This window comes from Montipora foliosa, chromosome 6, assembly GCF_036669935.1.
Source record: "Montipora foliosa isolate CH-2021 chromosome 6, ASM3666993v2, whole genome shotgun sequence".
Lineage (NCBI taxonomy): Eukaryota > Metazoa > Cnidaria > Anthozoa > Scleractinia > Acroporidae > Montipora > Montipora foliosa.
In genome coordinates, this window is record NC_090874.1 from 21,772,425 (window position 1) to 21,797,424 (window position 25,000).

The following is a 25,000-nucleotide window of genomic DNA, read 5'->3' on the forward strand; positions in this document are numbered from 1 at the left end:
GATTGTCGTGCCCAAATAATCCATTATTCCAATGCGATTGCGGAGAACCTCTTGAATCCAATTTATAGACAATGAACACATTCACTGCATCATTATTCAAATCAACTTGTGATATCATTTTTTGTGAACCACTGAATTTCAGAAAATATCGACCATTATGTTTTTCAGCTTTTGTGCATAGCAAAGGTCTTTTTGCAGAATCGGTTTGCGTTGCATCACTTTCTTCATTACTTTTGTCATACAATTCTTCGGCTTTTCTTGAAGGATCCATTTTAACAGTTTGCCCATCTGCTCTATCCATTTGATAAGTGCAACTGGAGTAAGTTTTAAGATATTCACTTACCCATAGATCCAGAAATGAATCACGTACGATGTCGCCTACTTGGGATTTGACAACTACATGATTGTCATTTACGGCAGGTTTGGCTACTATGTTCAAATGAGTTTCAGCATGTCCGTCGTCGTTGAATATAAGTTCTGCATTATAGGGTTTTATTTCTTCAACGGTGAATTCTATTTTGTTCCCATTTTCATCGAGAAAATGTGTTCTATCTTCATTTTCAGCGTATGGCATATAATGATATGTTGGATAATATCAACTGTTTAGGGAGCATAAAATATGTTTCCTGTATAGCCCAATCGGTTTGTAGTGAAATATGGTGGCATCGTTTTGATCATAATTCTCGTGACATTTGAAAATCTTCTATTGACGACGATTTTTTGCACTATTGATCCAACACTGAAAGGGAAATATGTTGTCGTTGAAGGTGTATCGTGTGTTATTCCAAATCTGTAACGACCCTGGGCAAAACCGGCTACTTGTCTCGGAATGATTGTCTTTAAAAAAATCGACGAAAATTTGAAATCTTGATTGTTGGAATTTTTCATAACCCAAATACTGCTACCTGACGGCAACACTGCTGTTCTAAAGGGAAAATTCAGCTGCAAAATGCTGTCAATAAAAAACTTTTTGCTTATGGCATCGGAATCATTTGTTGCCAGTGCCAAACCTGTTATTTTGTTATTGTTCATATCAATCGGAATATGCAGTTGAAATTGATTGTTTGCAACCTCATAAGCTTTTTCATAATCGTAGATAGTCATGTCCAGATCGTTTTTTGCTTCACCCTTGATACCATAAATCAAAACATAAACTGGCAAAAGCGTTGGACTTTGGTTGTCATAATTACTTTTAAAATTCACATATAATCGTCTTTGGATTCGATTGGAAGTACCGTCAGGGCTAAGATTAAGGATTGTTCTATGATACTTGTATTCCGATTTTACTGATATTGTTGTACCTGAATCAATGTTGATATTCAATCCTGTGTAACCTATTTCAACTGAATCGAATGCATAATCATAGAAAGGCGTTTTTTGAAAACAAAATTCAAGACAAACTGTGTATTTGTCACTGAAATCGTCACGTATCATCTTGAACAAATTGAAATCGAACCGGCCTTTATATTCACTCAGACCGTTATTTGATTTTTGAACCTTTATAGAAAATGCCTTATCGTTGGTTTTATGTGGCATGTCATTAAAGGTGATCAAATTAACATCCTGTATTCCGTAATCTTCTGTAAATTCCCCATCATCCATTGCATACTTTAACACATTTTTTCGGTTTGTATGTGTGCTGATATGACTCTCCGCTATTTTTCGGTCTGTGTATTTATTATTATTGGTGCTAGTGGTTGCAATAGCATCATTCACTTGCTTCAAAGTTATAGCATCTTGGTTATGCGTTGCATCTTTCACGTTTTTTATTTGTTGATTATTCATATTAAGATTTCCGTTCATATCCTGTGAACCGTCTCGTAAAACGACTTGATTTATATTTGGTTTTTTATTAAGTTCATCTTTTACAAATTTACGACTAACGACTGCATTATCTCGATTTTCATCTCTAATACCGAGAATGGTGTAACTATTCATCTCAATATCTCCCTGCATGATTGCTCCCGTGAGAGGTAAATATTCAGCTGTTTTGGTGATCAATTGACTGTAATTGACGGCATCTTGAGAACTTGTACCTGTTTTGACATGTTTTATTTTATTGTCTCCAAAATCAAAATCGCCAGTAACTGAAACACTACCATCCCTTTTTAAGTAATTGGACAGTTCTGATTTTTCCGCTTTTTGAGTCATAAAGTCGTCAACGTAAAATTTATTGGTAGCGTCTGAATGTAATATCGGATCTTCTACTCCTAAGATTCTTTGATTTTTCATGTCAATCGGATTTTGGGCTTCTATCTTTCCATCATTTGTATTCAATTCAAAATAAAAGCTATGTAGATGCTCACTACTTACAGCATCACTGTAACCATGTCTAGCTGGAGCAATATTTTCGACACGTCTGTTATCCATATTGAGGGCTCCAAGCATTGAACTACTGCCGTCTAGTTTTAATGTCTTATTGACCTCAGAATCAACATAACTCTTAGTAGTTGCATCGTCATTCGTTTGAGGTGAATCTAAATTTCTCAGTTTTTTATTCTGCATATCATAATCACCGTTATCTGTCAGTTTAAAACCAACACCAGGCAATCCTTTCACTATTTCAATAACTTTTTCATGTGAAAATGTGTCTTCAGGTAATTTACCATTCGAGTAACTCATATATACAATTGGTTTATATTTTTTCATCAAAATTCTTCTTCACTTGTTTCTCAGGTTTGTCAATATATATGAAATCATAAGGGTCTCTGGTTGCTCTCTCGTACAATTGTTCGGATACATCGTTTTCACGACATATGAGACTTTTTTCATTAGTACTTGGAAAATCATAAATGACAAAATGTGAGCAGTTTAATCTAATATCTTTTGGTGTCTTATAGTAGCTTTGGCTCAAATATATGGCACAGCAGTTTTTATGTCTCCCCTGCATAAAATAGTTCTCTATTGGTTTTTGGTTTTTGTCGCATACGAAATCGTCGAATATTACAATTTTTTGATTATCAATATTAAGATCCTTAACAGGAATTATTTTATCATTGCTTGCTTCAATAATATCATAACCAGCTTCTTCACTCCATGGTTCGAACTCTTTCATGAGATTCCGATACTTTGACTGCTCCAAGTTTTTCGCATAAAGGTATATTTTATCAAAGTACAACAATTTGTAAATCATATGAATCAGTGTATTGGTTTTTCCCGAACCAGAAGGTCCGCAAATTAGCATGCGGAAGCATTCTTTAGGCATGGATTTATGCTTTCGTTTGAAGTTTGTGATACGATCGTCTTTGGTGTCATAATTTAGTATTTTCATTTATATTATATGGTCATATTATTTCAATGACATGGTGTTTAACATGGTGTTCAACATGGTGTTCAACACGGCGTTAAACGCTATTTTTTATATATGAATTTCCATTTTTATGTAACGTAACAATATAACAATAAATGAGTTTACTTAAGTGGAAAGAACTCGCAAAGAGTAAATCTGAATTAGGGGACAAGATCAATTATGTCCATAATGCAATTACAAAACATGATATCGATCAGAAGACCAGTCAACAGGGATTTTCAAAAGTATTTAAACCGATTACAAGTAAATTAGATGATGTTATTGATAGTAATCAGGTTTTAAGGTTGCCAAGGAAAAAACGACCACTGAAGAAAGGAGAAGTTCCTGATTACGGCATTGATATAGAGGATGAAGTTCCAGATATGGGTTTAGATGATCTATTTGAACAACCTGTTTTGCCACAGCAAGAAAAACAACTGGTGCCAAAACCGCCAACATATGAAAAATCTTTACAAGATCTTCTGGAAGGAAAAAAGGAGATGTATGTTGATCCTAAGTACTTTCCTGAAGAACCGGAATTGCCACCAGAATATGATGACGACGAAGATATTGATTATGCATTAGATGATGAAGACATGGACAATGAGATATTGAATGATCTTGGTATTCAGAATTATGATTCTGTTGAAATGACACTAAATCAACAAGAAATGACTGAACAAAAAAACAAAAAATATCTCAAAAAGATCATCAATGCCGCTAAATTCAAAAGAAATCAATTAAAAGGTTATAAGTCTCATGTAAGTAAACAATTCAACAGTGGTTTAATTTCTGAAGCTATAAAACAACAGGAATACAAAAGAATAGACAACGCAAGAGCTACTTTAAACGCATACATAGATCATTATGAAAATAAAATGGAAACAATAAAAGGTTCTGGTATGAAAAAACAAAAAGGTGGTAATGTGATATTTTTCAACAAACCGAAAGAACTCATAAAAAAATTGGATTTGATCATTGGTGAGATATTGGCTGGTAATACAAGCATTGACATGCGAAATATGGGCGTTTCTATATTGGACACATTATTGAAAATGACAACAATTAACAAATCACAATACGGTAAATTATACAAACGATATTTCGAAATTTAATGTAACCTTATTGCATAATGGAACGAGAAATAGTTTTATCATCTTATAGTGTAAAAAATAGAGGGCAATAAACCAGAAGATTTTACAACAAATTTCACCAGGACTATAAATCTAGACAACAATAAGCAATATGTTATTGGTCTTAACAGAGTCATCAACATGTCATTCACTTGGTTCAATGTCAATGCTGGATACAAAAATCAATTGATCAAATACAGCTCAGATAATGGTTTAACTTTCAAAAACATTACCTTTCCGGCTGGGGTATGGAATTATATAGACTTTAATAGATATATCAAAAATCTAACGAAAACTGGCGAAACGTATCCGATCAATCTTGTATTTGATGATACGATATTTAGGGTCACGGTTACATTAGCTGAAAATTACCAACTTGATTTAAGAGCAAGTGATTTTAATGACCTGATAGGTTTTGACAAAAAGATATTGACAAGTGGAACGCATATTGGAGCCAGAGTGCCAAATCTCAGTCAAGACACAGACATACTCAATGTTCATTGCGATTTGGTAAACGAAAGTTTAGTTGACGGTGAAGAAACAGACATCATTTTTTCATTCTCAACCAGTGTACTAAAACCAAGTTACTCCTTCGAGCGCGAACCAGAACGAGTTACATTTAATCCTGTGAACAAAACTACAATTTCATCAATCAGAATCATGATAACCGATGGAAAAAGAAGATTAGTGGATCTAAATGGAGCGGATACGTCTTTTTCGCTGATTTTAAAAAGTATCTAATGTAACAGTATAATGAAACCGTATGAATTTAAGAGGTTTTACCATCCAAAACTTGGTAAATTTGTATTTCAACACAAAGGGTCTGGGCTTATTATCGACAACATTTTCAAACCATTGAAGAGTGTGGCATCATCTGTTTTCAAGAAATTTGCTAAGCCAATGGCAAAGAAGGCATTAGAATCAGGGGTTTCCCATGCAGGTGATAAAATTGGTAAAAAAGTTGCTGAAAAGTCAGGAGACCTAATAATGAAAAAATTGGCAAATTTGAGAAAAGGAGCTACGACACAAAGGGCAATAGCCCCATCTTCACCCATTAAACAGCAAGATGAAAGTGCTGATATGATACTAAATAGATTGATATCAGGATCTGGAAGAAGGCGTAGATTTTTCAAATAAATAACATGACAGCAAAATTATATAATACAATAGTATAAATGGCTTTTAGAGCAAGTGAATTATTGCAAAGAAATGAGTTAGTGCGATTTCAACTTGATGATGTAATCCGAGCCCCAGGTAACGGTCAACATCAAGAAAAGAATGGTTATAGATTCACCATCAACGACCGAAGTTCTTTCTATGATTGGTACAATGCTTATTTTGAGGTTCAATTCCAGTTACAAAAAACAGCAGATGGAGCTGGTTACGCAGCAGCCGATAGAATAACGGTGATAAACGGATCTCATTCATTGATTGCACATATGATGATTAAAAGTGCGGGGAAAATTGTTTACGATACTGACAATCTACATAAGGTCACTTTTGTGAAGAATCTGTTGGAATATTCTGATGATTACAGCAGATCAGTCGGTAAAAACAGTTTTTGGTATTTAGACACAAATGATACGACAGCCAATAATAATTTAGGATATGAATCTAGAAGAGTGCTTACACAAGCTGCCAATAATGATGGAACAGGAGGATCAAAAAATGTGAATTTGATCATACCTCTCAATCGTTACAGTTTTTTTGAAGAGTTGCAGGATAAAATGTTGGTTCCTATGCAGTTACAATTCAATTTGAATCTCCAGAACGACAATGAACTCATTAATATGGCAGCAGGAGTAGATGCCGGCAGAGTAGTTTTGAACAGATTTCTTTTATGGGTTCCAAAATTAACACCAAAAGACAGTATGTACGACAAATTTGTAAGCTCTTTCATGAAAGAACATAAATGGACATATCAGCGTGAACTATATGCAGTGTCAGCACCTGCTAGAGTCAGTGGTTTTTTTCAGATTTCTTCCAGTATTGACAATGTCAAAGCAATTTTTGTTTATCTACAACGGGCTAAAACCAGAGTTGCAACTCAAAATCCATATATACTTGATACCTTCAAACTAAATGCAGCAGACGCAAACAGTTATTTAACAACATGCAGACTCGAATATGGTAATGGTGTTTTCTACCCAGAAACAGAATATGACAGTGAAAGCAAAGTGAGAATATTCAATGATCTGATGTCTTATGCAATGCGAAAAAATGATTACAACACCGGAACCCAGTTGAATCTTGCCAATTATAACAGCCTGTATCCACTAATCTTTTTCGATCTGTCATATCAAACAGAAAAAGTAACAAGAGACCCTAAACAGTTGATTTTCAGGTATAAAATAAGTGCCAATAGTACAGCAGATTTCAATGTCCATGCAGTTGTATTGTACGAAGAGTCGGTTGTTATTGACAAAGTCGGAAATGAACTGGTTATAGTGTAAGCCCACAAATGAAATAGTAATATGAAATCAAGTCAATAACTCCCATTTATTTATTTGTATATGTTTTGGAACTGGAATTATATAACATATATTATATGACTGAACTTTATGAAATCAACGTAAGACTTTCAGATAATCAAAAAAAGAATCTGAGTAATGCTTACCATAAAAGGGAAACAATTGTTCTAAGACTAACAAATGATTCTCTCAATGGAAACGACACTCTTTATGTTCCAGCAATGGTAAAAAAAAGATTACAAAAAAATCGCAAATTAAACAAAGGAATGGATATAAAACTCGCCAAAACGAATATCAGGAAACAAGTTGGCGGAAGTCTTTTGAGTACCGTATTGTCACTTGGTATGAGAGCATTACCAGCAATTGGTAAAACCCTTGGGTTGAGTGCTCTTGGTGGTTTAGCAGAAGCCGGAGCTAAAAAATTGATTGGATCCGGTCAAAAAGGCGGTGCTTTACCATTACCCATGATGATACCTTTCAATGCAATCAACAAAATAATGCCATATCTGAACATGTTCACCACAAAACAGCAAAGAGACATCATCAATGCAGCTCAAACAGGTTCTGGTGTGCATATAAGACCGACCAAAACACAATCAGGTGGATTTTTAGGCACTTTGCTAGCTAGCATTGGAATACCTTTGGCTTTGAATCTTGTCAAAAAGCTAACGGGAAGAGGAGCACCGAGGGTAGGTAGGCCACCTTCGTCGAAAAAGGATGGTACAGGAGCACCTAGAATTGGAGCCCCTCCTCCATTTTATAGTTATCCGCCATATGTGACTGGTCATGGTAAAAAAAAAACATCCTCGACCAAAAAAAAGGCGGGAAAAGGGTTACTATTAGGAAAAAACAGTCCATTCAATGGCATACCCATTTTGGGGGCAATATTGTAAAACCAAAATTTCATAAAAACATACCTATATCCAACCACGATCTAATGAAATGGTGTAAATATTTGAATATACCGATCAATGATGTACTGTCAAGAGATGAAAATGTTCCACATAACCATAAACAGGCGTTATTTATCTACAATCTAGAACCAGCTTATATGTCAGGATCTCATTGGGTAGCCACTTATGTTAAGGATAATGTAATAAATTATTTTGATTCGTTTGGTATGCCCCCATTTCAAGAGATTGTAAATCATGCCAAAAAGAAAAATCTGACTTTGCTACATCAAAACAATCAGATACAAAACATACAAACAACAACTTGTGGGTATTTCTGTTTATACTTTCTAAATGAAATGAATAAGGGTAATTCGTATTATGATTTATTACAATTATTTGACATAAATGATACAATGAAAAATGAGAGATTTATCGAATATTATTTTAGAAATATCTAACTTATACATATTATGAAATCATATTGTGTAAAACAGAAAAAGGTAACCGAATGTGTTGAACCTTCAGGTTACAAAACAGCCAAAAATGGTAAACTGATGTTCTTTTGCACTTGTGCTGAATGTGGTATTACAAAGACCAAATTCGTTAAAAAACAGGGAAACTGAATAGCCCGTTGGGAGCGGGCTTATTCAGTGATATTGCTAATACTGGAACAGAATTGTTTTTAACTAAAGGAGTACCTTATCTTGGCAAAAAAGCCGTTGAAATGGGTAGATATTATGGTTCTGAATTAATGAGAGATCCAAAGTTGCAGAAAAAAGCAATCGATTATGGTTTGAGAAAAATGAATCCTCTACTTCACAAAGTTGGATCTGAAGCTCTCGATCAATTGTCGACGAAAATAAGACCGAATAAAAAATACACAACAAACAGAAAAGATCTTGATGGCGGTGCTGTCGACATTCACAAAGCTATTGGTAAATTGCCGAAACCAAAAGGCGGATGGACATTACCTGGGCATCATTACACCGGACCATATAATGATTTGGAAAATCAACTGAAGTATGACCCAAAAACTGGTCAAATATTGGAAATATATGATATGCCCACTGGAAAAACTGATGCGATCGCAATGCAACACGATGTTGATTATTCCGTCTGCAAGGATGATAGGAAATGTAAAAATAAAGCAGATAGGAAAATGGTTCAAGCTTTAGACAACGTACCGTATAATGAAAGACAATGGGGGCATTGGTTGGCAAGAAATGTTATCAATACAAAGGAGAAACTAGGTCTAGGAGTTTCAAAAAACGGAAAAAGCCGTCGAGTGAAGAAAACTGGCAAGGTAAATTAGCAGATGAATTACATGCATCCATAAGACGCAACTTTACTCGACGGCGTGTAATCGTAAATCGTATTGATGAAATATGGGCAAGTGATCTAGTTGAAATGCAACAGTTTAGCAAATGGAATAAAGGTTATCGGTATCTTCTTATGGTTATTGATGTTTTCAGCAAATACGGTTGGATTGTCCCATTGAAGGATAAAAAGGGTGAAAGTGTCACTGAAGCATTTAAAACAATATTCAAGGAAGGTAGAAGACCGCAGTATCTATGGGTTGACAAGGGAAAGGAGTTCTATAACAAACACTTGAAAGACTTATTAGATAAAAATGGGATACATATGTACTCCAATGAAAATGAGGAGAAATCCTCAGTGGTTGAAAGATGGAATAGAACAATCAAGTCCAAAATGTGGAAGCAGTTCACAGTTCAAGGTAATACAATGTATCTCAATATGCTACCCAAACTAGTAAAACAGTACAATAATACAAAACATTCAAGCATAAAAATGACACCTGTAGAAGCATCCAACAAGAGGAATGAAGGAACCGTTTACTTCATTCTATATGGTGACACAAAAACATTGAAACAGAAACCTAAATTTCAAACAGGTGACAAGGTTCGAATATCCAAGTATAAACGAAATGTGTTCGACAAGGGTTATACACCAAATTGGACAGAAGAAGTGTTTAGAGTCGATAAGATCCAATACACTAATCCAATAACATACAAACTAAAAGATCTCAGAGGTGAAGATATTCAAGGGAGTTTTTATGAACCTGAATTATTAAAAGCAAAGCAGGATATTTTTCGTATTGACAAAGTGATCAGAAGAGACTATAAAAAGAAACAAGCTTTGGTGAAATGGAAGGGATACAGTGATGATTTCAATAGTTGGGTACCATTGAAAGACATTGAAAACATATGAATTGTGGTGAAACAAACGCGCATAAATCCTTATAAAAAAATAAAAATATATACTTATATCATATGGACAAGTTTGAAAATAAAAGGAAGTTTGAAAGTGTGTATTATGAGAGTTCTCAGGAGTCTGGTTCAGATTCTGACTGGGAGCCATCATCGCCAGAAAGTTTTTCGTCGCAAGAAAGTGATTACAGCTGCCCGAGTTCGCCGGAATCTAATTCGTCACAAGAAACTGTATAATACACATAAATAAAAAAATATCCAATCATATAATATAATGAGCAATTCAAAAACCCTTGAAGAATTAAAAAATGAAGAAAAGACGATCAACGATTTCCTGTCACATATGTCTGTTGACAACAAATTGTTTTATTTCATGAAAACTCTATTTGAAAAAGGTGTAGTAGATATTATACGAAAAATGAATCCGTCATTGAAATTAGGTATTTGCCCATACAGTTACATCGGTGCAACTCATTACAAACCAGGAGTTTATGATAGTGAACACCACCCATGGAAATTAACGATTAATCATCCTACCAAAGGTCTGATATCGGTCATGTACTTATTTGAATTTGATGATTTAGACGCGTTGTTGGAATTGAGAGAACATTTATGTAATTTATAAATATATGACCTTCAAAGGTGCTGATATTGCGAGAACATTGTGCTTGAGAAATCTGGCAGAAGAAGAAATTTGTGACATAATAAGCAACAATGCTAGATACATGCATTTTTTCCGCACAATAGAGTTGCCGTACTTGAATTATTTTTTACACCGCGGCATCAAAGAAAAAAAAGAAATCAAGAAAGCATTCAACAGAATAAACACGAAAATGTCAGTGTTGATAAATCAGTATGAAAGATACAAACATTTTTTGTCTCCTATAAGAATGGTCAGGATTAAATGATATAAACAAAAAACATGTAGTCATATAATATGGAAGATCGAAGACCAGTTGGCCGTCCAAGATTCTACACTGCAGAAGAAAGAAGACGAAACAAAAACGATTACATGTTGCGCAAAGAATGGTATTGTAAAATATGCGGCAATAATCACAATTACACTCTTGCGGGAAAACATAATCATCTCAAAACAAAGAAACATTTCAAAAATTCGTTCACATATAATACTGGTTACATTTATGACAAAAATGAAAACAGCAGTAATTAATTCTCAACTATCGCTTCTCTTTTAAAAGTTAAATACATACTTCTGTATGTGTTCAACTATAAACGCACCATATTTTCATTTAAAAAATTATTTCCTATACATATATTATAATGGCAAATAATATGACAAATATTATGAACCGAAGTTCGCTTCGAAATCTAAGCAAAGAAGAATTAATAGAATTGATTGTAAAACAAAATACAAAACCAGTGCCCACACCAAGGACTAAAACAAGACCGATTCCAAAACCAAGAAAGAGTGTAAAAGAACTTGTTGACTATTTTGAGAGGCAGAGACTACCACCTCCTCCTTCTGAATGGTTGCAAGAAATAGAACAATTGAACAAGCCAGTTCCAGCACCTAGATCCAAAAAACCAGTGCCAGCACCAAGAACCAAAAAACGACCAGTTCCATTGCCTAGGACTATAATACAAGAAACAAACAAAGCTTTAAAAGGGTTCACAAAGTCTTATGAAATCAACATTAAAAACAGCAAAGACCCACTTATGCAACTGCAAAATACAAGAAAGGCTGTTGCCATCCATATCAAAAAAATATTAAAATCAATGAAAGGTCTAAAGTTTGTTGAAACACTGAGGGTCACATTTGAAAAACAACTAGGGCGAGAAGAAAAAATTATGAAAACAGCGTATTTCAACAGTCAACCCCAAACAATAACAAATGACACACAAATTGAACTGGCTTTATCTTTATCAAAACAAGTCATACTAAACAAGATTGCAGTTTGGATTTCAGGGGGATCTGGTTGGACTATTCAATCTGTTGAAAATCATTATATCAATGTGGTAAAATACGAGCCAATGAAAGGATCTTCTTACATTAAATTATCAAATGAACTCAAACACAGTGCAAAAGGATTGATTAACATGAAAAATGAGGATAATGAATGCTTCAGGTGGTGCCACATAAGACATCTTAATCCCCAAGACAAAGATCCTCAAAGAATAAAAAAATCAGATAAAGCATTCATTGAAAATTTGAATTATTCAGGAATTGAATTTCCAGTGACTACCAAACAGTACAACAAAATAGAAAAGCAGAATGAAATTAACATCAATGTTTTCGGTTATGAAAACAAACAAAAATATCCCATTTATGTGTCAAAAGAAAAGTATGAAGATTGCATGAATCTGCTTCTTATAACAGAAAATGAAAACAAGCATTATGTGTTGATCAAAGATTTCAACAAGTTCATGTATGATATAACAAAGCACGAAAAGAGAAAACATTTTTGCATGTATTGTCTTCAGCATTTCACTTCTGAAAGAGTGTTGAATAATCATAAAGAAAACTGTATCCAATTAAATGGAGCACAAGCAATTAAAATGCCAACAAAAGGTGATATACTAAAATTCAATAATTTCCATAAACTACTACCAGTTCCATTTGTAATATATGCAGATTTTGAAGCCATAACTGAAAAAATACATGGATGCCAACCCAATGATGATAAATCATACACAGAGGCTTATCAGAGACACACAGACTGTGGTTATGGATATAAGGTTGTGTGTTGTTATGATGATAAATACACAAAACCAGTACAAATTTATAGAGGTGAAAAAGCTGTTTACAAATTTATGGAAGCTATGCTAGAGGAAGTTAAATATTGTAAGAAGATCATGAAAAAACATTTCAATAAACCATTGAGAATGACTGAAGATGATGAAAAAGAATTTCAAAAAGCTAATGAATGTCATATCTGCAATAAAAAATACAATGAAAATGATGTGAGAGTTAGAGACCATTGCCATATCACAGGTAAATACAGAGGATCAGCTCACCAAGATTGCAATCTTAACTTTCGAATAACTGAGAAAATACCAGTCATGTTTCACAATCTCCGTGGGTATGACAGTCATTTTATAATGCAAAAAATTGGTGAGATAGTTAAAAAGCATACATACACGAACAAGAAAGGTGAAAAGTGTCAAATGAACATCAATGAAATTCCAAACAATATGGAAAAGTACATGGCTCTCATGCTAGGCAACCACTTAACCTTCATTGACAGTTTCCAGTTCATGAGTTCCAGTCTAGAAAATCTTGTTAAGGACATTACTAAATGCGGTAAATGCGATACATGCAACCCTGGCAAGTGCATAAAACGACATATTAATAATAAAGGCAAGATAATACAACATAAAACCAGCTTTCCGTGCGGTGAGTGCATAAATTGTAAAAATATAAATGAAGCCTGCATAACTCCAAACTATGACAATCTAAAATATACCTCTCAAACGTTCAAAAACGAAAAACTTGATTTGATGAGTAAAAAGGGAGTATACCCATATGACTTTATGGACAGTTTTGAAAAATTCAATGAAAAGCTGCCATCGAAAGAAGACTTCTACAGCATCTTGAATGATGAACATATAACTGATAAAGATTATCAACATGCTCAGACTGTATGGGATGCATTTTCTCTTGAAAATATGGGTGAATACCATGACTTATATCTCAAGTCTGACATCCTTCTATTAGTGGATGTATTTGAAAACTTCCGAAAGACCTGCCTGCAATACTACAAATTAGACCCATGTCATTATTTTACCAGTCCTGGGCTTTCCTGGGATGCTATGTTAAAGATGACTGACATTAAATTGGAGCTTATGACTGACATTGATATGTTTCAATTCATCGAAAAGGGCATGCGTGGTGGTACATCATACATAGCAAATCGATACGGCAAAGCGAATAATAGATACATGAAAACGTATGATGAGAAGGCGCCCTCAAAGTATATAATGTATCTAGATGCTAACAATCTGTATGGTTGGGCTATGTCACAATACCTACCAAATGGTGGTTTTAAATGGATGACAGAAAAACAGATTAATAAGATAGACCTAGCTAAGTACAAAGAAGACAGCAATGAAGGTTTAATACTGGAAGTAGACTTAGAATACCCCAAAGAACTACATGACCTTCATAATGATTATCCGCTAGCAGCCGAAAAGGTTAAAGTCGACAAAGATATGCTTTCTAATTATTGCCAAGAAATAGCTAATAAATTCAAAGTGTCAACTGGCTTAGTTCATAAACTGATACCCACATTATGCAACAAAGAAAAGTATGTCATTCATTACAGAAACCTGCAATTATACACTGATCTCGGTTTGAAAATAACCAAAATCCATCGAGTTCTAAAGTTCAATCAGTCACCATGGTTGAAAGAATACATTGATTTCAACACACAGAAGAGAACCAATGCCAAAAATGCTTTTGAGAAAGACTTCTTCAAGCTTATGAATAACAGTGTATTTGGGAAAACAATGGAAAATATTAGAAAGCGAGTAGATGTCAGATTAGTAACTGATGAAAACAAACTGTCAAAAATGGCTGCCAAACCAACATATGTTAGTAGCAAGATCTTTAATGAAAATCTAGTGGCAGTGCATAAAATCAAAGAAACACTAACCCTAAACAGGCCGGCATATGTGGGTATGTGTATCCTAGATCTTAGTAAGACACTAATGTATGATTTCCACTACAATTATATCAAACAAAAATACGGCAGCAAAGCGAAATTATTATTCACAGACACAGACAGCTTGACCTATGAAATTGAAACCAGTGATGTGTACCAAGACTTTTGGAATGATAAAGATAAATTCGACAACAGTGATTATCCACAAGATTCACCATATTTCAACAAAGAGAATAAAAAAGTGATCGGTAAATTCAAAGATGAAGTGGCAGGCATGCCGATAACCGAATTCGTCGGATTGAGATCAAAAATGTATTCATATATGAAAGACAATGACAAAGGCGGAAAGACCGCTAAGGGTATTAAAAAGAATATCATCAAAAAGAACATAACTCATGAAAATTATAAAAACGTACTGTTTAATAACAAGCAAATGCAACACACCATGAAAACAATCAGAAGCAGCTTGCATCAACTTGGAAGCTATGAGTTGAATAAAGTATCACTGTCCTGCTTCGATGACAAAAGATATATACTAGAAGATGGGATAAGAAGCTACGCATACGGTCACTACAAAATCTAAAAAAGCTAGTCAGATGCTGACGTCACACCACAGCTGTGGCGTTTTTATCGCTAACTAATACCAGCCTGTAGTAACACAATCACAGTCACGCATTTTAAAAACATATAGTTCCAAAATAAATTTTGCGTTGGATCCATTCTGCCTCGCCACGGCATAGATTCGCAGAAATAAATAACATTTAGATTTCCAAGAATATGAGATCAAAAATATGGAAGCCATTAAATGTAAAGTAGTATGGAGTTGGATTGGTATGAGAGCATTTTTACAAAAATGCGCTCATACCACCAACTCCTATACTACTCACAAGGGATGTTGTGACTTGTTGTCGTCAGTAACATGTTAAAATAAACTAATCATAAGTACAACTCAGTTTGCCAGTTGGTGGAACATTAGTCTCAATAAAGGACATTAATTTTTATGAAAATCAATTTAATCATCCCAAAATGAAAAAAGAAAAAAAAAAGGAAAAAAAAATGACATCACTGACATACTTCGAAAAAATATATTTGCCAATATTAGGCAGCATTTCCATTTGAGTTTAAATTTGTCTTTTGTATCTTCCTCTTCCATGTGGTGAGGAAAAAGTTTCAATGCTTTCAAGAAACTGCACCATTATTTGGGCAGACTCTACAACCCTGTATCACCATGCACCTATGTTATGGTACTATGTTAAAAGAAAAAAACTTGTTGGTCAACAAAATGTGATAGTTATAATTGTGATGTAACAGTTTACCATATAGCAACAAGAGATCTACCCAATACTTTGTCTTTAAATCCTTATATGTGTACCCTTAAAACTAATTCGTGGTGACCCCTATTAATGAAAAATTTTATTGTGCCGTAAAGTAACACTTTGCAAAGTTAAAAACAAATCTCACTGGAGTGTGTTTAGTGCTACCTTCATGATTGGAAAATTTAACCCTTTCACTACTATATGCAAATGAGGCCCAACCTCCCTGTTCCTGTTACATAATTAGCCTGCCATGGTGATTTCAAACCTAAATCAAAACATATATGCTCAGTAGATTAAGGGGCAATTAAAGCTAAATAAAGAACAGAGAAATAAAGCTGAGGCTTGTGTTACTTGATTTATAATAAGTATTTACACAATAGTAAAGGACACATAAAAAAATTTGCCGCCATTGCTATAGACAATGCAATTGGTCATATTTCTTAAAATTAATAATAAAATTGTGATCCAACTGTTCTCAGCCGGTTGCTTTCCACCAGAAATTTACATATGAAATACAATGTAATCAATAGAAAGGAAACTTATCGCAAGAATGAGTCAAAAGTGAGTCACTCGGTCTGATCATGATACGCATTGTGGCAGGGCGTTTGGCAAAGTGCAACTTTGCACAGACTAGTGCTGCACTCGAAGCGTGTTTCCACTTTGTAATTACCGGTAGGCGTCCTTCGCCCGGCTTTGCTACATTGGACACACTTTCGCTTCCTTCCTTCCACATGGACAGAAACATGGGCTTCTCTGGCCACGGAATGTTGTTGAGGCTCTTGGGACCTTAGTTTTCTTTGTCGTTGCGAGAAACTATCGATCAGTTGCTTTGCAAAACTGCAAATGGAGATAGCAAGCAACTCATTTGATATTATAGTCCTTACAGAAACGCATCTCAACAGTTCCATAAATGATGTTGAAATTTTCGGTAGAGAATATTGTATCTATAGAAGAGATCGCCCGCAAGGAGGTCGTTTTGGCGGAGGAGTTTTAATCGCCATGAAACGCTGCTTCAAAGTTTCCCCAAGAGAAGATCTCGCCTGTGAATCTGAACTACTGTTCATAGACATAATTATGGCAAACAACAGGAAAATAGTAATGGGTGTATTTTATAGGCCTCCAAACAGTAACCTCAAGTTTCTAGAAGATCTCCAAAACTCTTCGAGTGACATCAAAACAAATGACACGATACTACTCGGGGATTTAAACTTAAGCGAGATTGAATGCCTGGGCAAATAATCAATTGCTGAAGACTTCTGAGCATCATACGCTACTTAATTATCGACATAGCCCAAGATAACATCAGCTAGTGAACGAACCAACGAGAGATAAAAACTTATTGGATCTGGTTCTAACCACCAATAATGACTTGGTAAATAATGTAACGGTTGGTGAACCATTCTCGGACCATAATGCTATCAATTTCACTATAAACAGTGCACCATATACAAGTCGTATTTCTAAGAAATACACTTACGCTTTTAATAAATGAGATTGGAGTCACCTGAAATCATTATTTAAATACTCTCCATGTGATTTTGCTTTAGCAGGTGAGGACATAAATAACAATTGGACAATGTGGAAGGACATTTTCTTTGCAGCAGTAAACGATTGTGTTACAGTGCCCTGGATAACTTAAAGACCTCATCAAACTTTGTCGGAAAAAAAGGAACTTGTCCAAAAAGGCAAAAAAGTCTGGAAGTGAGGAAGCATGGGCCACTTATCAAGCCCTGAACTCACTTAAAAGGAAATGTAATTCAGCGAAATGGCAACACCTTAAGGAAATGAACTCCTTCTTCTAATGAAGAAGAAAATTATTTGAAAAAACTAGCGGGTAAATGCCCACAAGTCTCAAGGTCCCGACATGATTCCACCCCGCATACTGAAGGAATGTGCACAGGAATTGTCAACTTCATTGTGCACATTACTTAACAAGTCATTCACTAGCGGACTAATACCGACAGAATGGAAAATGGCAAATATAACACAAATATACAAAACAAACAAAAAAGGACATAAACATAAAAAAGAGAATTATCGTCAAGTTAGTTTAACATCTATTGTCTGCAAAGTGGCTGAGAAAATTGTATGTTCCAGACTAACAGCCTTCTGGTTAGAACACCAAGTTTTAAACCCACATCAATTTGGCGTCTCGAAAGGGAAGCCCACACTTCCTTCCAGGTCCTCAAGGAACAACTCAAAAACAACAGATGTCGTGTTATTGGACTTTTCAAAAGCATTTGACAGCGTACCTCACGAGAGCCTGCTACTGAAACTAAACAAATATGGAATTGATGGTCCCTTTTTGTTATGGTTTGGGCTAACAAATAGACAACAAAGAGTTGGGATACGTGGAACATAATATTATTCCAACTGGTCAGCTGTGACATCAGGAGTACCCCAAGGGACTATTCTTGGACCTATTTTGTTCCTAATTTACGTAAATGATATAGCGAGCATTGTTAATTCCTCAGTTAAACCGTTTGCAGACGATACAAATATTTATCGTGAACTAAGTCACGATAGTGACACTTCACCGCTCTAAAACCAGACAACTTTACATTTTTATTTATTAATGGGAGCCCTTCAAGGGTTAGAGGGTTTAAATTAGGTATTGAATAATCATTAGTGCCAGCTTTTTTCTTCCTTTCTGTACAGTCATTTGTTTCAGTGCCACACACCTTCCATATTTTCAAGCTTCTCTTTGGTGCTTCCTTCGTCAGACTTCCATTTCTTTAACATATCTTTGTAAAAAATGAAAACATTATTTTTTCAGACAAACAAGCCAATATTAATAACTGTGTGTATGTTCATGTTCTTAAGCAGTTAATACCGGTAAATTTGGCTTCACGTGAGCCACATTACCGGTAATACTGGAAATTTTTGTAATAAAATGTGGTAGTTACAGCTAGTTTTTGAAAATTCAAATACCAAAAGAGTAATGGAATAATAACAGAAGAAACTGAAAGCTGATAATATTATGTTTCTTTGCAGATATTAACACCATTGGGATCAATTATCCTGCCTTTTGAAATGAAAAAAGCTTCCTTGGGCTTATGGATTGAGTTGGAAAAATATTTTTTCGATAGAAATTAATTAATTGTCTATCTGATCTAATGTACATGTACACCGACAGTTTGTCCATGGTTGGTTGAACACTGTTTTCTCGCTGTTCGAAGTTGGCTTCACAGATTTTTAAAACTTTCCATCTTGAAAAAGAAATCGGAATGAGCAAAACCCACACTTGTTGTTTGCTGCAGTTTCTGCCGGCTTGCTTCCATTTTTGACCGCTTTTTAGGGTGCAAGTAGACAGTCCAGAGCAAGTTTCTGTACAACTGCACGGTTAAGTGATTATGGTCGCTTAGTTTATTGATCCATTATTGTGGCGTGACATGTAACCGGAAGCTCAACAGAAAGTGGGCAGCTACCGAGAAAAGACCAGTTTTCCGGCAGAGGCTGTATTCCCCACTCATCCCAGATCTTCCGACTTTTCGCCGTCCAATATGGCGACCGAATACAAAGTTTACCCTGCAAGCAGGCTAGTGCACAATGCATAAGAACATATTTTGAAAGAAACTTCCTTAGAGTCTGAAATGGGAAAACAAAACGTACCAGCCAAAACGGTCAATTCCCCGGCTTTAGTACACCTTTGCAAAAAAATGTTAAACTCAGTCTTTTTTGAAATTCTTTCTTCCTTTCCTCTGTAGGTTCTGGTCGGAGTATACCCTCAGGATGCCAGAGGTTTTTTCTCTCTTAAAGCCACGGAAGAGCGAGTTGCAAAGCGGCGAGAAAAACCTCTGGTACAGGCCGTTGAGAACCTCACTGCCATGCCCCATTCGTTTGAGATCGAAAAAACTCAGTAAATCAATATGTAGCATAAACTACCAATCAGCATCTTTAACTTGGTTGCCACGGTGCATTCGTCTTATCTACTTCGATGTCAAATTACAAAATTCAATGTTCCATATAAAACTTCGATGTCAAATATGAAAATAAAAATTTGGATGTCAAATTCTGAAGTTGAATTTTGGCTGACATATGCAAAAAACAAAAAATGTAGAACCCACTGAACTTTTTCTGCCTTCAAAGCCTCGATTTCTTGAACTTTGCAGCGTTTTGATTATGGTCATATGGCCACAGTGGGCAAGAGAAATCTGGTTGACAGCAATTGAAAACCTGTTTGAACTACTTTCTGTTGCTAAGCCAGTCAGAGAACTCGTTAGAACTGACAAGTTCATGGAACCAATCGAATTGCTAGAGTCAAAATCTGACTCTGACAGCATCCCATTGTACCGGCCTTCTCAAAGAACGGCCTGTACCAGATGTTTTCCTTCACCTATTCTGTCGCTCCGAGAGAAAAAACCTCTGGGCCAACCAGGGTACTATAGGAGTTCATTTGAGCAAACTGACTTGACCCCTTTCACAGCTTTTAAGTGCAAGAAATGCAGCAGTTCCATGTCTTGAAAAAAAGATTTGTTTTCGTATGTACAGTTTTGGTTCTAGCAAAAATAATAATTATTATCGTAAGTCAGCATTTTCTGTAGTTTTCCCTGTCTCTTTTTTTTGGAAGGCAGAATTCTCTGAAAGCTGAACAACCCTCTGTATTGGCAAGATGCACAAAACACCTTTAATTCACCAATTTCTAATGGCATTAACTCCTTTGGGATCAAGCATACCTTTCAGCTCATCAAGTTTCTCCTTGGTGTTATCATCATCCATTTTCCACTGCTTTATTAATTTTCGATAGTGCTCTTCAATATCAGGATCCATGCACTCAGTCTTCAGTCGGCTGATCGCACTGACATAAGTTGTTCCAGATCCAAGGGCTAGCAGTGCATTACTTATATTCTGCCATAACATATTGAATGTTACATCATCAACAGAAGCTTGGCTGGCATGAGCATAGACTTCATTTCTGTAATATTTGATTCGTGCTATGTTTGCCTCACAACTGTTATCACCAGGAAGAGGAAGCTTGTCCCAGCTTCCAGTACTGGCAGGAGGACTGAAACCACATATATTTCGCAGCAGTACCACCAGAAGCGTAATGTCAAAGCTGCCTGATGACACAGATGAACAAACAGTTGGGTATAGCTTTCCCCACTGTGTGGGATTCAAAATTTTTCTCCTTCTCAGTGACTGCAACGTAGCGTAATGTGGTGAAGTACTTGACAAAATCCTGTGAAGAGTAGCTGGAGAATGTACTCTGTCAAAGGTATCGCGGAGGGCCTGAGATCCTACATCCACTAAAAGACGGCACAAACGGGCATAGTTTGTGTTCTCTGTTGTTGAGGGAAAGACTGCTGGACCAGATGCCATGTTCCAATCTGTTGACCACATAAGTTTCAGTTTCAGTTTCAGTTTCATTGTATTTACTTGGTAATGCTATGTTGCCTTACACCAAGGTATGAAAAAATATAAATAAATAAAAGAAAAAATAAGTTACAAACAGAAAATTAATCGCTACTATAGCCTCGAAACTAGGTACCTAGAGGCATTAACAGATGAGGTGCTTGCTACAAAGTCAGGCAGACTATTCCATTCGGGTATGGTTCTTAAAAAAAAAGAGAATTTATAAGTGTCTGTGCGGAGACCAAGAATGTTAAGCTTTTGAGGATGATTATGGCGGGTTACAGTTTTACAATAGCTTAAGTGGTCGTTGAAGTTAAAAGGAATTATGTTATTAACTATTTTAAACATCATACAAAGGCGGTTGCGCTTTCTGGCGCTGGATAGTTCAGACCAGCCAAGTTCCTTAATTAGGGCAGTAACACTGACATGACACGAATAGTTCTTGAATACAAAGCGAGCAGCACGTCTCTGAACCATTTTCAAGCTGCTTGATGTTTTTTTGGGTGTACGGGTCCCACACACTGGAAGCATATGATAACATAGGTCGAAATAGTGAAAGATAAGCGCAGGCTTTGACTTCTTTTGAGCAGCTGTACAAGTTTCGTCTGATAAGGTTAAGAGTGCGTAAATGAATGTGGTTCATCGCAATCAAATCATTCTATAACTGTACATACATGCAAGCAATGCAACAGCATGCAATAGGTGTAGCAATTAAATAGTGGCGCGGTGGCCTCATGGTTAGAGTGCTTGACTCTGGATCAAGTGGTCCGGGTTCGGGCCCTGGCCGGGGACATTGTGTTGTGTTCTTGGGCAAGACACTTTACTCTCACGGTGCCTCTCCCCACCTAGGTGTATAAATGGGTGCCGGCGAAATGCTGGGGGTAACCCTGCAATGGACTAGCATCCCATCCAGGGGGGAGTAGAAATACTCCTAGTCGCTTCATGCCAAGGAAACTGGAGATAAGCACCTGCCTGATGGGCCTTCTGGCTCATAAGCAGAGAGTGAAATTGGGAGGGCATAATTAACCATCCCGCACAAGAAGGATTTAGCAAAAGGGATGTGTGCCTGTTTAGGAAAAATCACCTGATGGTACAACCCACAGTATGCTTTGCTTAACCCAATGACCCCTGGGAGTGCGACTTTACAGATTTTACTATGTCTACTAGAAACCACAGAACTTCACACAAAAAAGTGCAAAATCATCAAAACAGAATAGAACACACCCTTCTTTTAAAATCCTTCTCAAACAGTTACATTTCTTTAGTGATCAACCTGTAACACAAAGACTAAACAAGATTAACTTGAGCGCTCTATTGGTTATTGCTATGGGCCGTAATGCTAAAAAAAGGGTCAAATTAGTCTTGGGTTACCATTAGTGCTACAAAACCAGTAAATTAACTTGAAGTTAAAACAGACGCCATTCAGAGAGTTGGCGTCCACATTTCTATCTTCATTTCTCGAGAGTTTCAACAGACAAAGCAAAATCAATATGACAGGCCGAGTGACCCGCACTACAATATTTTATCTTTTCTCCTGTCCTTACCATTCCGGAAAAGAAGGGTACTACTTGTTTTTTAAAATAATTTCATGTCAAAAATAGTTGCTTGCAAGATTCAAATAGTTTCACAAGTTTATTTCACATAAACAACATTTTAATGCTTTGGTTCACCGTAAGATAATAGACACAACTTGGGCGTTATTGAGGGGCAGGGAATGTACTGGCAAGGCGCGGATAATATCCACTGCCCATATGGACCACTGGATGAGGGGTCTTGGCACCTTAGTAGCCAAGGAGGTATGTCACACCTGTATTGCGAGGTGGGCATAGTTGCTGGCATAATGTCCTGGCACCAAGTTTAGCCCAGTCCAGCAAAGTAACAATATGCCCCCTCCCTACCAGGGCTTAAGCACAAGGCTGAAGGGGTGGCACAGGCAGCAATTCCCTGCAAATATTTTATTTAAAAGAACTATTAAATAGGTTACAATAAAGGGAGAGAGGGATTAAACTGCTGAACAGAAAACAGAACAAGCTGAGCTTTCAAAATGTCAAACCGAGAAGGCTCACATGGTGGGATTGAATGAAAGAGCCAAATAAGGTAATCATGTGATGGGAAGCCACGCTCTCCTCCCAGGCTCTGCCCAGTATATGTTTACTGGCATTAACTAACATCTATTTTATTCTAAAATATCATTTAATGCTTTAGTGTGCAGCAAGGCAATAGACTCAACTTGGGCATAAACAGGGGGCAGGGAATGTACTGGCTAGGTATGGATGATACCAACCGCCTGTATGGACCACCAGAGGAGGGGCCTACAGTTGTAGGCACCTAGCTGAGGGGGTGCGTCATGCCTGTATTGCAAGAGGGGCATACACTATAGTTGCTGGCATAATGTCCTGGGGCCAAGGTAGCGCAGTCCAGCGAAGTAACAATATTCCCCCTCCCTAACTGGGCTTCAGCTCAGGGCTGAAGGGGTACTGCAGGCAGTAATTCCCCGCCCAAAACGCCACGATGGATGAGTGCCTTGTGCAAAGCCCATTTAGCAGTTTTGCTCCCAACTTGACAGGGAGAAAGAACAACCCCATCTCCATGGGGTTGCAGTGGCAAAAAGCAAACATTGCCTGCCCCAAGGGTAAAAGAAGAGAACCGACGAGTGGAGATAGAGGTCAAAATCATGACAAGAGAATAAAGAACCCAAACCAATAGGCATTTCATAGAGACTGGAGGGGATTAAGACCCTCGCACAAAACATTTCTGGTAAAATACTCACTTACAATAGTACAACATGAAGTTGAAAGCATAAAGCCACGCACCGGTGGCTTAGATGGTTGAGCATCGGGCTGCGATGCGGGAGGTCGTAAGTTCGACTCCGGCCGAACCAACACTCAGGGTCTTAAAATAACTGAGGAGAAAGTGCAAATGGTTCTCGGATAAGGACTATAAACCGTAGGCCCCGTCTTACAACCTTTCAATGCTCACAACCCAGTGGGACGTAAAAGAACCCACACACTATTCATAAAGAGTAGGGCATGGAGCTCCCGGTGTTGTGGTCAGGAATCATTTCATTCATTCATGTGCTGGGTGAGATCGCTAATGGACTGATAGCGGCTGCCAGCAGCGCCTATATATGCTGATCTCCGATCCCACCCATAGATCCCTTGCTTGTAAAGCGCATTTGAATATATTAATAGAAAATGTGCTATATAAATTCATTACCATTACCATTAAAGCCCAAAGAAAGGGAATGTCACCAAAAGGCATCCAGTGCCCTAATGGGCCATTTCTTTCTTGTTTTTTTCTTTTTGTTGTTGTTGTTGTTGTTGTTGTTGTTCTGTTTTGTTTTTTATTATAAGGAAGAAGCATGGTGTGTTTTCACCCTTGTGACTGTCGGCATGTGGCTAAAAGCAGAGGCAGATCTAGGATAAATGGTGACCAGTTTCCAACACAATAAAATGTTTCTAGGGGGGTCATGGGGCATGCTCCCCCAGTAAGGTAAAAAGGTAAAGTCACTGCTTATGAACCAGAAGGACCATCAGGCCGGCGCTTATCTCCCGTTTCCGTAGCATGAAGCGATAAGGAGTATTTATACTCCCCCCTGGATGGGATGCTAGTCCATCGCCGGGTTACCCCCAGCATTTCGCCGGTACCCGTTTATACACCTGGGTGGAGAGAGGCACCGTTAGCGTAAAGTGTCTT

At 36.7% G+C, this 25,000-nt stretch overlaps 1 protein-coding gene across 2 annotated transcripts in view; it reads right to left on the reverse strand.

Moving 5' to 3' along the window:
• The window catches only part of LOC138006965 (NLR family CARD domain-containing protein 3-like), a 336,786-nt gene that overhangs the window by 159,583 nt on the left and 152,203 nt on the right, over positions 1–25,000 (reverse strand). The window contains exons 2-3 of one of the 2 annotated variants that reach the window (XM_068853605.1): positions 20,629–21,279; positions 18,634–18,696 (exon numbers count right to left, since the gene is read on the reverse strand). In XM_068853605.1, coding sequence (XP_068709706.1) covers positions 18,634–18,696; positions 20,629–21,271 — 706 coding nt within the window. In that variant the 5' untranslated portion in view covers positions 21,272–21,279. The remainder of the gene's footprint in view (positions 1–18,633; positions 18,697–20,628; positions 21,280–25,000) is intronic. The other variant, XM_068853606.1, reaches the window with a different exon arrangement.